Source organism: Petromyzon marinus (genome assembly GCF_048934315.1).
Source record: "Petromyzon marinus isolate PM22_M1 ecotype Great Lakes invasive population chromosome 67 unlocalized genomic scaffold, UKy_Petmar_22M1.pri1.0 chr67_unloc.1, whole genome shotgun sequence".
In the NCBI taxonomy this organism is placed as follows: Eukaryota; Metazoa; Chordata; class Hyperoartia; order Petromyzontiformes; family Petromyzontidae; genus Petromyzon; species Petromyzon marinus.
The window spans coordinates 106,300-123,704 of NW_027422591.1; the positions used below are offsets into that span (position 1 = coordinate 106,300).

The following is a 17,405-nucleotide window of genomic DNA, read 5'->3' on the forward strand; positions in this document are numbered from 1 at the left end:
AGTGAGTGGGTGAGTGAGTGAACGAGTGAGTGAATGAGTGAGTGGGTGAGTGAGTGGGTGAATGAGTGGGTGAGTGAGTGAGTGAGTGACTGAGTGAGTGACTGAGTGAGTCAGTGAGTGACTGAGTGAGTGGGTGAGTGAGTGGGCGAGTGAGTGGGCGAGTGAGTGGGCGAATGAGTGGACGAGTGAGTGAATGAGTGACTGAGTGGATGAGTGAGTGGGTGACTGAGTGAGTGGGCGAGTGAGTGAGTGACTGAGTCAGTGAGTGGGCGAGTGATTGGGCGAGTGAGTGGACGAGTGACTGAGTGGATGAGTGAGTGGGTGACTGAGTGAGTGACTGAGTGAGTGACTGAGTGAGTGACTGAGTGAGTCAGTGAGTGGGTGAGTGATTGGGCAAGTGAGTGGGTGAGTGAGTGGGTGAGTGGGCGAGTGACTGAGTGGATGAGTGAGTGGGTGACTGAGTGAGTGACTGAGTGAGTGACTGAGTGAGTCAGTGAGTGGGTGAGTGATTGGGCGAGTGAGTGAGTGAGTGACTGAGTGAGTCAGTGAGTGACTGACTGAGTCGGCGAGTGAGTGAGTGAGTGACTGAGTGAGTCAGTGAGTGACTGACTGAGTCGGCGAGTGAGTGAGTGAGTGGACGAGTGGGCGAGTGAGTGAGTGAGTGGGCGAGTGGCACTCACCACCGGGCAGAGTGAGCGTCTCGCTGCCCGGTGAGGTCTGGTACACCCAGGGCGTGAAGGAGGATGACGATTTGTGCTTCACCAGCGGCTTCTGAGCTCCTCCACCCTGAACCCACGTCGTCATCATCATCATCAACATCGTCATCAACATCGTCATCATCAACATCGTCATCAACATCGTCATCATCAACATCATCGTCATCATCATCAACATCGTCATCATCGACATTAACATCGACATCATCATCATCATCATCGTCATCGTCATTAACATAGACATCGTCATCATCATCGCCATCGCCACTATCATCATCGCCAACATGATCATCACTTCGTCATCATCGCCATCATCATCATCATCGCCATCATCATCATCATCATCGCCGTCATCATCGTCATCGACGTCACGAACATCGTCGTCAACATCATCATCATCATCGTCAACAACATCATCGTCGTCAACAACATGATCACACACTAACGTCATCACCATCATGATCATCTTACACACACTCGCCCCGCCCACCTGCCCACCCACTCGCCTGCCCACCCACCCCACCCACCCACCCACCTACCCACCCGCTCGCTCACCCACCGACCAACTCACCCACCCACCCACTCACCTGCCCACCCACCACACCCATCCACCCACTCGCTCACCCACCGACCCACTCACCCACCGACCCACTCACCCACCCACCCACTCACCTGCCCACCCACCCACCCACTCACCTGCCCACCCACTCACCCACTCACCTGCCCACCCACTCACCCCCCCACATACCCGCCCACTCGCTCGCCCACCCTCCCACTCTCACACTTCCAACCGCTCATGCTCGCGAAATCTCACAGTCACTCTGTCACTCGTGTGCACACAGTCACTATCACTCGTGTGCACACAGTCACTCTCTCACTCGTGTGCACACAGTCACTCTCTCACTCGTGTGCACACAGTCACTCTCACTCGTGTACACACAGTCACTCTCACTCGTGTACACACAGTCACTCTCACTCGTGTACACACAGTCACTCTCACTCGTGTGCACACAGTCACTCTCACTCGTGTACACACAGTCACTCTCACTCGTGTGCACGCAGTCACTCTCACTCGTGTGCACGCAGTCACTCTCACTCGTGGACACACAGTCACTCTCTCACTCGTGTGCACGCAGTCACTCTCACTCGTGTACACGCAGTCACTCTCACTCGTGTGCACACAGTCACTCTCTCACTCGTGTGCACACAGTCACTCTCTCACTCGTGTACACACAGTCACTCTCTCACTCGTGTGCACACAGTCACTCTCACTCGTGTGCACACAGTCACTCTCTCACTCGTGTGCACGCAGTCACTCTCTCACTCGTGTGCACGCAGTCACTCTCACTCGTGGACACACAGTCACTCTCTCACTCGTGTGCACACAGTCACTCTCTCACTCGTGTGCACACAGTCACTCTCTCACTCGTGTGCACGCAGTCACTCTCACTCGTGTGCACACAGTCACTCTCTCACTCGTGTGCACGCAGTCACTCTCACTCGTGTGCACACAGTCACTCTCACACTCGTGTGCACGCAGTCACTCTCACTCGTGTACACACAGTCACTCTCACTCGTGTGCACGCAGTCACTCTCACTCGTGTACACACAGTAACTCTCACTCGTGTACACGCAGAGTCTCTCACTCGTGTGCACACAGTCACTCTCACTCGTGGACACACAGTCACTCTCTCACTCGTGTGCACACAGTCACTCTCTCACTCGTGTGCACGCAGTCACTCTCTCACTCGTGTGCACGCAGTCACTCTCACTCGTGTGCACGCAGTCACTCTCACTCGTGGACACACAGTCACTCTCTCACTCGTGTGCACGCAGTCACTCTCACTCGTGGACACACAGTCACTCTCTCACTCGTGTGCACGCAGTCACTCTCACTCGTGTGCACACAGTCACTCTCACTCGTGTGCACGCAGTCACTCTCTCACTCGTGTGCACACAGTCACTCTCACTCGTGGACACACAGTCACTCTCTCACTCGTGTGCACGCAGTCACTCTCACTCGTGTGCACACAGTCACTCTCACTCGTGTGCACGCAGTCACTCTCTCACTCGTGTGCACACAGTCACTCTCACTCGTGGACACACAGTCACTCTCACTCGTGTGCACACAGTCACTCTCACTCGTGTGCACGCAGTCACTCTCACTCGTGTGCACACAGTCACTCTCACTCGTGTGCACACAGTCACTCCTACTCGTGGACACGCAGTCACTCTCACTCGTGTACACACAGTCACTCTTTCACTCGTGTGCACGCAGTCACTCTCTCACTCGTGTGCACACAGTCACTCTCACTCCTGTGCACGCAGTCACTCTCACTCGTGTGCACGCAGTCACTCTCTCACTCGTGTGCACACAGTCACTCTCACTCGTGTGCAGACAGTCACTCTCACTCGTGTGCACACAGTCACTCTCACTCGTGGACACGCAGTCACTCTCTCACTCGTGTGCACACAGTCACTCACTCGTGTGCACACAGTCACTCTCACTCGTGTGCACACAGTCACTCTCACTCGTGTACACACAGTCACTCTCACTCGTGTGCACGCAGTCACTCTCACTCGTGTGCACACAGTCACTCTCACTCGTGGACACACAGTCACTCTCACTCGTGTGCACACAGTCACTCTCTCACTCGTGTGCACGCAGTCACTCTCTCACTCGTGTGCACACAGTCACTCACTCGTGTGCACACAGTCACTCTCACTCGTGTACACACAGTCACTCTCACTCGTGTGCACACAGTCACTCTCTCACTCGTGTACACACAGTCACTCTCTCACTCGTGTGCACACAGTCACTCTCTCACTCGTGTGCACACAGTCACTCTCACTCGTGTGCACACAGTCACTCTCTCACTCGTGTACACACAGTCACTCTCACTCGTGTGCACACAGTCACTCTCACTCGTGTGCACACAGTCACTCTCTCACTCGTGTGCACACAGTCACTCTCTCACTCGTGTGCACACAGTCACTCTCACTCGTGTGCACAGTCACTCTCTCACTCGTGTGCACACAGTCTCTCTCACTCGTGTGCACACAGTCACTCTCACTCGTGGACACACAGTCACTCTGTCACTCGTGGACACACAGTCACTCTGTCACTCGTGTGCACGCAGTCACTCTGTCACTCGTGGACACACAGTCAGTCTCACTCGTGGACACACAGTCACTCTCTCACTCGTGTGCACGCAGTCACTCTGTCACTCGTGTGCACACAGTCACTCTCACTCGTGTGCACACAGTCACTCTCACTCGTGTACACACAGTCACTCTCACTCGTGTGCACGCAGTCACTCTCACTCGTGTGCACGCAGTCACTCTCTCACTCGTGGACACACAGTCACTCTCTCACTCGTGGACACGCAGTCACTCTCACTCGTGTGCACGCAGTCACTCTCACTCGTGTACACGCAGTCACTCTCTCACTCGTGGACACGCAGTCACTCTCTCACTCGTGTGCACACAGTCACTCTCACTCGTGTACACACAGTCACTCTCACTCGTGTGCACGCAGTCACTCTCACTCGTGTACACACAGTCACTCTCACTCGTGTACACACAGTCACTCTCTCACTCGTGGACACGCAGTCACTCTCTCACTCGTGTGCACGCAGTCACTCTCTCACTCGTGTGCACGCAGTCACTCTCTCACTCGTGTACACACAGTCACTCTCTCACTCGTGTGCACGCAGTCACTCTCACTCGTGTGCACGCAGTCACTCACTCGTGGACACGCAGTCACTCTCACTCGTGTACACGCAGTCACTCTCTCACTCGTGGACACGCAGTCACTCTCTCACTCGTGTGCACACAGTCACTCACTCGTGTACACACAGTCACTCTCACTCGTGTGCACGCAGTCACTCTCACTCGTGTACACACAGTCACTCTCACTCGTGTACACACAGTCACTCTCTCACTCGTGGACACGCAGTCACTCTCTCACTCGTGTGCACGCAGTCACTCTCTCACTCGTGTGCACGCAGTCACTCTCACTCGTGGACACACAGTCACTCTCACTCGTGTGCACACAGTCACTCTCTCACTCGTGTGCACGCAGTCACTCTCACTCGTGTGCACACAGTCACTCTCACTCGTGTGCACACAGTCACTCTCACTCGTGTACACGCAGTCACTCTCACTCGTGTACACGCAGTCCCTCTCTCACTCGTGTGCACGCAGTCACTCTCTCACTCGTGTGCACGCAGTCACTCTCACTCGTGTGCACGCAGTCACTCTCACTCGTGTGCACACAGTCACTCTCACTCGTGTGCACACAGTCACTCTCTCACTCGTGTGCACACAGTCACTCTCACTCGTGTGCACGCAGTCACTCTCACTCGTGTGCACGCAGTCACTCTCACTCGTGGACACACAGTCACTCTCACTCGTGTGCACACAGTCACTCTCACTCGTGTGCACGCAGTCACTCTCTCACTCGTGTGCACACAGTCACTCTCACTCGTGTACACACAGTCACTCTCACTCGTGGACACACAGTCTCTCTCACTCGTGTACACACAGTCACTCTCACTCGTGTACACACAGTCACTCTCACTCGTGGACACACAGTCACTCTCACTCGTGTGCACGCAGTCACTCTCTCACTCGTGTGCACGCAGTCACTCTCACTCGTGGACACACAGTCACTCTCACTCGTGTGCACACAGTCACTCTCACTCGTGTGCACACAGTCACTCTCACTCGTGTGCACACAGTCACTCTCACTCGTGGACACACAGTCACTCTCTCACTCGTGTACACACAGTCACTCTCTCACTCGTGTGCACGCAGTCACTCTCACTCGTGTGCACGCAGTCACTCTCTCACTCGTGTGCACGCAGTCACTCTCACTCGTGGACACACAGTCACTCTCACTCGTGGACACAGTCACTCTCACTCGTGGCCACAGTCACTCTCTCACTCGTGTGCACACAGTCTCTCTCACTCGTGGACACACAGTCACTCTCACTCGTGTGCACACAGTCACTCTCACTCGTGTGCACACAGTCACTCTCACTCGTGTGCACACAGTCACTCTCACACTCGTGTGCACGCAGTCACTCTCACTCCTGTGCACGCAGTCACTCTCACTCGTGTGCACACAGTCACTCTCTCACTCGTGTACACACAGTCACTCTCACTCGTGTGCACGCAGTCACTCTCACTCGTGTGCACGCAGTCACTCTCACTCGTGGACACACAGTCACTCTCACTCGTTTGCACACAGTCACTCTCACTCGTGTGCACGCAGTCACTCTCACTCCTGTGCACACAGTCACTCTCTCACTCGTGTGCACACAGTCACTCTCACTCGTGGACACGCAGTCACTCTCACTCGTGTGCACACAGTCTCTCTCACTCGTGTACACACAGTCACTCTCACTCGTGGACACGCAGTCACTCTCACTCGTGTGCACACAGTCTCTCTCACTCGTGTACACACAGTCACTCTCACTCGTGGACACGCAGTCACTCACTCGTGTGCACACAGTCACTCTCACTCGTGTGCACACAGTCACTCTCTCACTCGTGTGCACACAGTCACTCTCTCACTCGTGTGCACACAGTCACTCTCTCACTCGTGTGCACACAGTCACTCTCTCACTCGTGTGCACACAGTCACTCTCACTCGTGTGCACACAGTCACTCTCACTCGTGTGCACAGTCACTCTCACACTCGTGTGCACACAGTCACTCTCACTCGTGTACACACAGTCTCTCTCACTCGTGTGCACGCAGTCACTCTCACTCGTGTGCACACAGTCACTCTCTCACTCGTGTGCACACAGTCACTCTCACTCGTGTGCACACAGTCACTCGTGTGCACGCAGTCACTCTCTCACTCGTGTGCACGCAGTCACTCTCACTCGTGTGCACGCAGTCACTCTCTCACTCGTGTGCACACAGTCACTCTCTCACTCGTGTGCACGCAGTCACTCTCACTCGTGTGCACACAGTCACTCTCACTCGTGTACACACAGTCACTATCACTCGTGTGCACACAGTCACTCTCACTCGTGTACACAGTCACTCTCTCACTCGTGTGCACGCAGTCACTCTCTCACTCGTGTGCACACAGTCACTCTCACTCGTGGACACACAGTCACTCTCTCACTCGTGTGCACGCAGTCACTCTCACTCGTGTGCACACAGTCACTCTCACTCGTGTGCACGCAGTCACTCTCTCACTCGTGTGCACGCAGTCACTCTCACTCGTGTGCACACAGTCACTCTCACTCGTGTGCACACAGTCACTCTCACTCGTGTACACACAGTCACTCTCTCACTCCTGTGCAGTCGGGAAAGAGATTCGGCACAGTGACGAGCACAAGGGTTAGTGACGCAGGTTAGTTAAAAGGATGACACCCTCACCACCACCACCACCGCCGCCACCACCACCACCACCAAGTGCTGTTAGTAGCGAGTAGCAGCAGCAGCTATGAAGGTAGACACAGACAAAGATCCCCCGTGTAGCCTCTTAACAGAATGTAGGGGCAAGTGCTGATAGTAGCGAGTAGCAGCAGCAGCTATGAAGGTGGACACAGACAAAGGTCCCCCGTGTAGCCTCTTAACAGACTGTAGGGGCAAGTGCTGTTAGTAGCGAGTAGCAGCAGCAGCAGCTATGAAGGTGGACACAGACAAAGATCCCCCGTGTAGCCTCTTAACAGACTGTAGGGGCAAGTGCTGTTAGTAGCGAGTAGCAGCAGGAGCTATGAAGGTGGACACAGACAAAGATCCCCCGTGTAGCCTCTTAACAGACTGTAGGGGCAAGTGCTGTTAGCGAGCACCTATGCTCGCTAAGAGGGGATGGTGGGTGGCCAGCACCACGCCCACTACCACCATTGCTACTGCAACAACCGCCACCACCACCACCACCACCGCCACCACCAATACCAATGCCGCCTGTACCACCACCCACCCACAGATTACCCACCCACCCTACACACCCACCCACCCACCAACCCTATCCACCCACCAACCCAACGTAGTCACACACCAACCCACCCACCTACCCCACCGACCCTCCCCCCCCACCCACCCCACCCACCTCACCCCACCCACCCCACCCACCCCACCCACTAACACGAAACCCGCACCCACCCATCAGTTAGCTCCGTTAGTGCTGTAAGCTTCGTTAGTACCGTAACCACATACACACACTGACATACACACCAACACACACACACCAACACATACACACTGACACATACACACACCAACACACACACACACCGACACATACAAACACACAGACACATACACACACACCAACACATACACACACACACACCAACACACACTGACACACACACCAACACACACACACACTGACATACACACCAACACACACACACACACACCGACACATACACACACACACCAACACATACACACACACCAACACATACACACACTGACATACACACCAACACACACACCGACACATACAAACACACACTGACACATACACACACACACTGACATACACACACACATACACCAACACATACACACTGACATACACACAGATACCAACACACACACACACCGACATACACACACACCAACACCGACATACACACACACCAACACCGACATACACACACACCAACACCGACATACACACACACATACACCAACACATACACAACAACAACAACAACCGCCATTCGCCACTAAGTGGCGGTGACGTCACCACGACGCTTGTGCCAGGCTATGTGCACCCTGAGGCCACGTGAAGTGTCGAACGCCCGCTGGCAGGAGGTCACGGGGCAGACCCAGGTGCCACGGGTCGACTGACTGAGATGACTGGCTGATGCACCACCTGTGCCCCCTACTGTGCCAACCTGCTGTGCTTTAGCCACCCGGCGCTCCGCTCGCTGTTGTGAGCGTCGCTCCTCCGCCCTCCGTTGTTGTTGGAGGGCAACTGCCTCCAACTGCCCAGTAGCATCGTTCACGAGCCTCCTCCACAGAGGCCGATCTTGACACCGCTGGTACCAGTTATCGGCAAGTCCACTCAGCTCCACGTCCTCCTGTACCACATCACTCCATCTCTTCTCTAGCCCGTGCCGCGCCCGCTTGGCCCCCTCAATCCGGCCAAACAAAAGCTGTTTCGGCATGCGGTGGCTGGGCATGCGGGCTACATGACCCAGCCATCGCAGCCTTGCCTGCCGGAGGAGCTCACCGATGGGACCCTGCCCAGATCTTTCAAGGATTTGTGAGCTCCTCACACAATCCAGTCTGGTTAAACCCAGGATGGATCGTAGGCAGGCCAGCCTAAATGTTTCTAACCGGCGAAGATGTTCCATTAGGGGGGTCCACGTTTCGCAAGCGTAGAGAAGGGAGGGAATGACCGCGGCCGAGAAGACCTGAAGCTTAGTGCGGAGCGACAGACCAGGTAGCTTCCACACAGCGTTACGCAACCGATGAAAAGATATTGCCGCTCGACTGATTCGGAGTGAGACCTCTGCTGTTAAACTGGAGCCAGTCATAAGCACACTGCCCAGGTATGGGAAACTCTCCACTCTCTCCACAACTGCCCCATCACCGATTGGGAGTTGTGGGGGTGGAGTGTCCGATGGTACAAAATACCCAGGCAGGTGCTTAGTTTTGGTGGGGCTGATGGTAAGGCCCCACCTCTTAGTGGCACGCTCCAGTCTCAGCAGCAGCGTCTCCAACTCCTCCTCTGACTGAGCAGCTATTACCAAATCATCAGCATACATAACGTGGTTGAGCATTAGGGAGCCATCCCTTGACCGCACCCGGGCATCGATTAGCCTCCCATTATATCTGTACCATATGGAGATTCCCCCGGTACAGCTATTGAAGGCTTCACGAACTACGTGGTCAAAATAGATGTTAAATAATGTGGGAGCCAGAGGACATCCCTGTCGCACCCCAAGGTGTACAGGGAATGGCTCTGACTCCCGGCCACGTAGTTTTACCCGGGCCCGCTCACCATCATGAAGGTCCTTAATGATCGTGAGCAGAGGGTCAGGTACTCCAAAAGCACGAAGAACGACCCAGAGCCCAGGCCTACTGATGGTATCATAGGCCTTGACCAGGTCAATAAAGCAGAGATGTAGGTCTTGTTGGAATTCCCTACACCTCTGCTGTAGCAGACGGACAGAAAATATGGCATCTGTGCAGGACCGCCCTTTCCTGAAACCGCATTGGGGCTCCGCAAGCCTCTCCTCAGCGTGCCTGGCAAGGCGATGCTGAATAATCCTTGCCAGGACCTTTCCCGGCACACTGAGGAGTGAGATGCCCCTGTAGTTGTTACAGTCTGTGCGGTCCCCCTTCTTAAAAAGGGGGACCACCAGGGCATCCTTCCAATCCTGCGGAACCCGTCCAGTGGTCCAGACTGTTGTTATGATGTCATATAGGGCAGTCTGTGCACAAACGCCACCCTCCCTCAGCATTTCGCTTGGGAGATCATCTCTGCCCGCTGCCTTTCCTGGTCTCAGACTCCGGATCGCCTTCAATACTTCCTCAGCAGATGGCACCTCAGCCAGCCACTCACAGGGGGTGACTTCATCCAATATTTGAGGCACCGCAGCCTCAGCAGGGTCATCCTCACTTTGTGCCACGATGTTTTCCTGGCTGAGGGATTTTCACTCCCCCAGAACCTCACAGAAATGCTCAGCAAATCTGCGAACCTGTTCCTGGGGGTCGGAAATTGGATCACCGTTTTTTCCCCTAATGATGGTAATAGGTGTGGCGCTGCAGGTTACTTTTTTGATGGAGTTAAATAGAGATTTGTGATCACGGGCCACTGAGGCACTCCATCTCCTCAGCAACCCGCGACCACCACCCATCCTTGCAGCGCCTCACGGCTCTCCGAACCTCCGAGCGAAGGCTGCGGTAAGCCTCCTCATTCTCTGACGTGGGATTCTGTAGCCGATGACAGTGGGCCTGTCGCTTTTTCTCAACCATCCTGAACAACTCCTCTGTCATCCAGGGTGTCTGGGGAGGTCTGGACCGCGTACCCAGAGCAGCCATTGCAGCTGCATGAGTCACAGTCCTAAACCTCGCCCATTTACCCTCGACATCAGGAGGAGTCGGGGACGATGCCAATCCCAGCCGCAAGCGATGATGAAATTCTCGCTTGCAACTTTCATCAGATAACTGAGACCAGGCCACTTTAGGTTGGAATGGGGTCCTGGGTGTACACCCACCACCGGAGTGGAAGAATGGCAGGCGCATCTTACAGATGACTAGTCGATGGTCAGAGGGCAGATCAGCTCCACGGTACGTCCTGGTGTCAAGGACATGGGCTCGCATTCGCTGGTCCGTCACTATGTAGTCCAGCAGATGTTCTTGCTTGGACCCGGCATGCATCCATGATGTTGTGTGGATGCGCCGATGCCGGAACAGCGTGTTGGTAATTACAAGCCCATGGGCTGCACAAAAATCTAGCAGCCTCCTACCGTTGTTATTGAGCTGATCTGGCCCATGCCCTCCAATCACTCCAGACCAGGTGCCAGTATCATGACCAACTCGGGCATTGAAGTCACCCAACATGATGACTCTATCCCGAGGGGCCACTTTAGCCAGCACCTGTGACAGGAGGTCATAGAAGGCATCTGACTCATCGGCTTTGCCTGCATCCCTCCACGGATGTTCATCTTCGGTGGGGGCATAAGTAACCACGACCACCATTCCTCGCCTCCGGTTGATGGGAAGGCGAGCCCAAAGTAGCCTGGGGCTTACAGCTTCCCACACCTCACCGCCATGCTCCCACGCCCCCTTCATTCTTTTGTTCAAAAGAAGACCCACACCCTGTTGTTTGGCAGTCTGCTGCCCCGAGTAGAGGACTGTCCACCCCTCATGGTGGCAGGAGCCAGAGCCGGTCCACCGGACCTCCTGAATGCCGCATAGATCCAGGCGGTACCGGTCCAGCTCCCGACAGAGGAGTGGCAGCCTCTCCTCTGCAGTGAGCGTTCGAACATTCCACGTGGCCACCCGTAGTGGATTTTCGTTGTTTCTGGAGTAGCCCCGAGGGTAGGTATTCAATCTCCTGGCTCCGCCAATTGGGGTTTGGCCAGGAGACGTCATAGACGCCTGGCCCCCCGGGGCCTCCGGCACAAGCTTAGTTGTTACATATTTCAGTTTAATTCGTAGTTTCGTGGTAATTAATTGAAGGTGGAGGGGTTACCAGCCCCTCGCACCCGTCCAGAGCCCCCGTTTAGCCCCTGTGGTGGACACATATGCCATGAGGGGAGGAGCCAATCAAAATTGGATCTCCCCCCACAGCGCTGTCCACGACAGAGTTGCCCGTCCGGCACCAACACCGACACATATATACAAACACACACCGACATACACACACACACACCAACATACACACACACACACCAACATACACACACACACACACCAACATACACACACACACCAACACATACACACACACACACACCAACAAATACACACACACACACCAACACATACACACACAGACTGATATACACACACACACTGACATACACACACACCAACACACACACCGACATACACACACACCGACATACACACACCACACACACACACTGACACATACACACACACTGACACACACACTGACACATACACACACACTGACACATACACACACACACACACCAACACATACACACACACCGACATACACACACACCGACATACACACACACCAACACCGACATACACACACCGACATATACACACACACACCAACACATATACACACACACCAACACATACACACATACATTGACATACACACACACACTGACATACACACACACCAACACACACACTGACACACACACCGACATACACACACACCGACATACACACACACCGACATACACACTCTGACACACACACACTGACACACACACACACACCGACATACACACACACCGACATACACACTCTGACACATACACACCGACACACACACACCAACACATACACACACACCGACATACACACACACAGGGGCACACACTCACTCACCCACTCACTCACCCACTCACACTCACACACACTCAAACTCGCACTCACACACTCGCACACTCACACACTCACCCACTCACTCACACACTCAGACACTCACTCACACACACACTCACAAACTCACTCACACACTCACCCACACTCACTCACACTCACACACTCACTCACAAACACACTCACACACTCACTCACACACTCACACACTCAGACACTCACTCAGACACTCACTCAGACACTCACTCAGACACTCACTCACACACTCACTCACACACTCAGGCACTCATACACTCAGACACTCACTCACACACTCACTCACACACTCAGACACTCACTCACTCACAAACACACTCACACACTCACTCACACACTCAGACACTCACACACTCAGGCACTCACTCACACACTCACACACTCACTGACACACTCACACACTCAGACACTCACACACTCAGACACTCACTGACACACTCACTCACTCACTCAGACATTCACTGACACACTCACTCACACAGTCACACACTCAGACACTCACTGACACACTCAGACACTCACTCACACAGTCACACACTCAGACACTCACTGACACACTCAGACACTCACTGACACACTCACTCACACTCACTGACACACTCACTCACACACTCACTCACACACTCACTCACTTCCTCCCCACTCCCTCCCCCCACTCCCTCCCCCCCACCCCCCACCCCCCTCCCGGTGTTCGAGCCAAGCTGGCGGGGGACTTTGCCAAGGCGGTGGAGGCCGAGGGGAGGGGCGGTGGGGGGGAGGGGCGGTGGGGGGGAGGGGCGGTGGGGGGGAGGGGCGGTGCCCCCCCCACCCCCAGCCCCCCCCCCCCCAGGGTCTGGGCTTAGCCTCACCGACGGGGGGGGGCCGACCCCCTCCCCCGCACCGCGCGGTAGCTGTTGTTGTTGTTGTTGCTGCTGTTGTTGTTGTTGGTGGTGGTGGTGGCCGCCGGTGCCGGTGCCGGTGCCGGTGCTGGCCTGAACGACGTCCGGCAGCGAGCCGACACGCCGCGGCTTTACCGTCGCCGGGGGGAGCTGGGGCACAGTGACGGTGACGGTGAGCGGGGAGGCGGTGAGGATCGGTGTGGTGAAGATCGGTGTGGTGAGGATCGGTGTGGTGAGGATCGGTGTGGTGAGGATCGGTGTGGTAAGGATCGGTGTGGTGAGGATCGGTGTGGTGAGGATCGGCGTGGTGAGGATCGGTGTGGTGAGGATCGGTGTGGTGAGGATCGGCGTGGTGAGGATCGGTGTGGTGAGGATCGGCGTGGTGAGGATCGGTGTGGTGAGGATCCGTGTGGTGAGGATCGGTGTGGTGAGGATCGGTGTGGTGAGGATCGGTGTGGTGAGGATCGGTGTGGTGAGGATCGGCGTGGTGAGGATCGGTGTGGTGAGGATCGGTGTGGTGAGGATCGGCGTGGTGAGGATCGGTGTGGTGAGGATCGGTGTGGTGAGGATCGGTGTGGTAAGGATCGGTGTGGTGAGGATCGGTGTGGTGAGGATCGGCGTGGTGAGGATCGGTGTGGTGAGGATCGGTGTGGTGAGGATCGGCGTGGTGAGGATCGGTGTGGTGAGGATCGGCGTGGTGAGGATCGGTGTGGTGAGGATCCGTGTGGTGAGGATCCGTGTGGTGAGGATCGGTGTGGTGAGGATCGGTGTGGTGAGGATCGGTGTGGTGAGGATCGGTGTGGTGAGGATCGGTGTGGTGAGGATCGGCGTGGTGAGGATCGGTGTGGTGAGGATCGGTGTGGTGAGGATCCGTGTGGTGAGGATCGGTGTGGTGAGGATCGGTGTGGTGAGGATCGGTGTGGTGAGGATCGGTGTGGTGAGGATCGGTGTGGTGAGGATCGGTGTGGTGAGGATCGGTGTGGTGAGGATCGGTGTGGTGAGGATCGGTGTGGTGAGGATCGGTGTGGTGAGGATCGGTGTGGTGAGGATCGGCGTGGTGAGGATCGGCGTGGTGAGGATCGGTGTGGTGAGGATCGGTGTGGTGAGGATCGGTGTGGTGAGGATCGGCGTGGTGAGGATTGGTGTGGTGAGGAGCCCGCGGGGTGAGGATCGGTGTGGTGAGGATCGGTGTGGTGAGGATCGGTGTGGTGAGGATCGGTGTGGTGAGGATCGGTGTGGTGAGGATCGGTGTGGTGAGGATCGGTGTGGTGAGGATCGGCGTGGTGAGGATCGGCGTGGTGAGGATCGGTGTGGTGAGGATCGGCGTGGTGAGGATCGGTGTGGTGAGGATCGGTGTGGTGAGGATCGGTGTGGTAAGGATCGGTGTGGTGAGGATCGGTGTGGTGAGGATCGGCGTGGTGAGGATCGGCGTGGTGAGGATCGGTGTGGTGAGGATCGGCGTGGTGAGGATCGGCGTGGTGAGGATCGGCGTGGTGAGGATCGGTGTGGTGAGGATCCGTGTGGTGAGGATCGGTGTGGTGAGGATCGGTGTGGTGAGGATCGGTGTGGTGAGGATCGGTGTGGTGAGGATCGGTGTGGTGAGGATCGGTGTGGTGAGGATCGGTGTGGTGAGGATCGGCGTGGTGAGGATCGGTGTGGTGAGGATCGGTGTGGTGAGGATCGGTGTGGTGAGGATCCGTGTGGTGAGGATCGGTGTGGTGAGGATCGGCGTGGTGAGGATTGGTGGTGAGGAGCCCGCGGGGTGAGGATCGGTGTGGTGAGGATCCGTGGTGAGGATTGGTGTGGTGAGGATCGGTGTGGTGAGGATCGGCGTGGTGAGGATTGGTGTGGTGAGGATTGGTGTGGTGAGGATCGGTGTGGTGAGGATCGGTGTGGTGAGGATTCGTGGTGAGGATCCGTGGTGAGGATCCGCAAGGTGAGGATCGGTGTGGTGAGGATCGGTGTGGTGAGGATCGGTGTGGTGAGGATCGGTGTGGTGAGGATCCGTGGTGAGGATCGGTGTGGTGAGGATCGGTGTGGTGAGGATCGGTGTGGTGAGGATCGGTGTGGTGAGGATCCGTGGTGAGGATCGGTGTGGTGAGGATCAGCGTGGTGAGGATCGGCGTGGTGAGGATCGGTGTGGTGAGGATCGGCGTGGTGAGGAGCCCGCGGGGTGAGGATCGGTGTGGTGAGGATCGGTGTGGTGAGGATCGGTGGTGAGGAGCCCGCGGGGTGAGGATCAGTGTGGTGAGGATCGGCGTGGTGAGGATTCGTGGTGAGGATTCGTGGTGAGGATCTCAAGGAGCTGCCCCTCCCTACACACGGACCACCACCACCGCCTGCACTGCCCACTGAGAGTTCCTGCGCTGCAGCCACTCGGGACCCTACAACCTCGGCGCACCTCCCGTCCAGCGGCACACCACGGACGGCACAGCCAGTCACGGGGCGAGAAGCACGCCGAGTTTCCTCGCCGCTGGCGATCGAACGCCGTGGTGGTGGTGGTGGTGGTGAGGATGGTGGTGGTGGTGGTGAGGGTGGTGGTGATGGTGGTGGTGGTGATGGTGGTGGTGGTGGTGGTGATGGTGGTGGTGGTGGTGATGGTGGTGGTGAGGATTGTGGTGGTGGTGGTGAGGATGGTGGGGGTGGTGGTGACGGTGGTGGTGGTGGTGGTGAGGATGGTGGTGGTGGTGAGGATGGTGGTGGTGGTGGTGAGGATGGTGGTGGTGATGGTGGTGGTGGTGATGGTGGTGGTGATGGTGGTGGTGATGGTGGTGGTGGTGATGGTGGTGGTGATGGTGGTGGTGGTGGTGATGGTGGTGGTGATGGTGGTGGTGGTGGTGAGGATGGTGGTGATGGTGGTGGTGATGGTGATGGTGGTGGTGAGGATGGTGATGGTGGTGGTGGTGATGGTGGTGGTGAGGATGGTGGTGGTGGTGGTGATGATGGTGGTGGTGGTGGTGAGGGTGGTGGTGATAGTGGTGGTGAGGGTGGTGGTGATAGTGGTGGTGGTGGTGGTGATGGTGGTGGTGGTGGTGGTGATGGTGGTGGTGGTGAGGATGGTGGTGGTGGTGGTGGTGATGGTGGTGGTGAGGATGGTGGTAGTGGTGGTGGTGAAGATGGTGGTGGTGAAGATGGTGGTGGTGGTGGTGATGGTGGGGGTGGTGATGGTGGTGGTGGTGGTGAAGATGGTGGTGGTGGTGGTGATGGTGGTGAAGATGGTGGTGGTGGTGATGGTGATGGTGGTGGTGATGGTGGGGGTGGTGGTGGTGGTGATGGTGAGGATGGTGGTGGTGGTGGTGATGGTGGTGATGGTGGTGGTGATGCTGGGGGTGGTGGTGGTGGTGATGGTGAGGATGGTGGTGGTGGTGGTGATGGTGGTGATGGTGGTGAGGATGGTGGTGGTGGTGAAGATGGTGGTGGTGGTGGTGAAGATGGTGGTGGTGGTGAGGATGGTGGTGGTGGTGATGGTGGTGGTGAGGATGGTGGTGGTGGTGAGGGTGGTGGTGGTGAAGATGGTGGGGGTGGTGGTGAGGACGGTGGTGGTGACGGTGGTGGTGGTGAGGATGGTGGTGGTGAGGATGGTGATGGTGGTGGTGGTGAGGATGGTGGTGGTGGTGAGGATGGTGGTGGTGAGGATGGTGGTGGTGGTGAGGATGGTGATGGTGGTGGTGGTGAGGATGGTGGTGAGGATGGTGGTGATGGTGAGGGTGGTGGTGGTGGTGAAGATGGTGGGGGTGGTGGTGAGGATGGT

The 17,405-nt window shown here is 56.3% G+C and overlaps 1 protein-coding gene across 1 annotated transcript in view; it reads right to left on the reverse strand.

Annotated features, from left to right (window-relative positions):
* LOC142907948 (mitogen-activated protein kinase kinase kinase kinase 4-like) overlaps window positions 1-17,405 on the reverse strand; it is a 56,837-nt gene that overhangs the window by 14,775 nt on the left and 24,657 nt on the right. The window contains exons 9-10 of the mRNA XM_076057976.1: window positions 13,625-13,804; window positions 681-786 (exon numbers count right to left, since the gene is read on the reverse strand). Coding sequence (XP_075914091.1) covers window positions 681-786; window positions 13,625-13,804 — 286 coding nt within the window. The remainder of the gene's footprint in view (window positions 1-680; window positions 787-13,624; window positions 13,805-17,405) is intronic.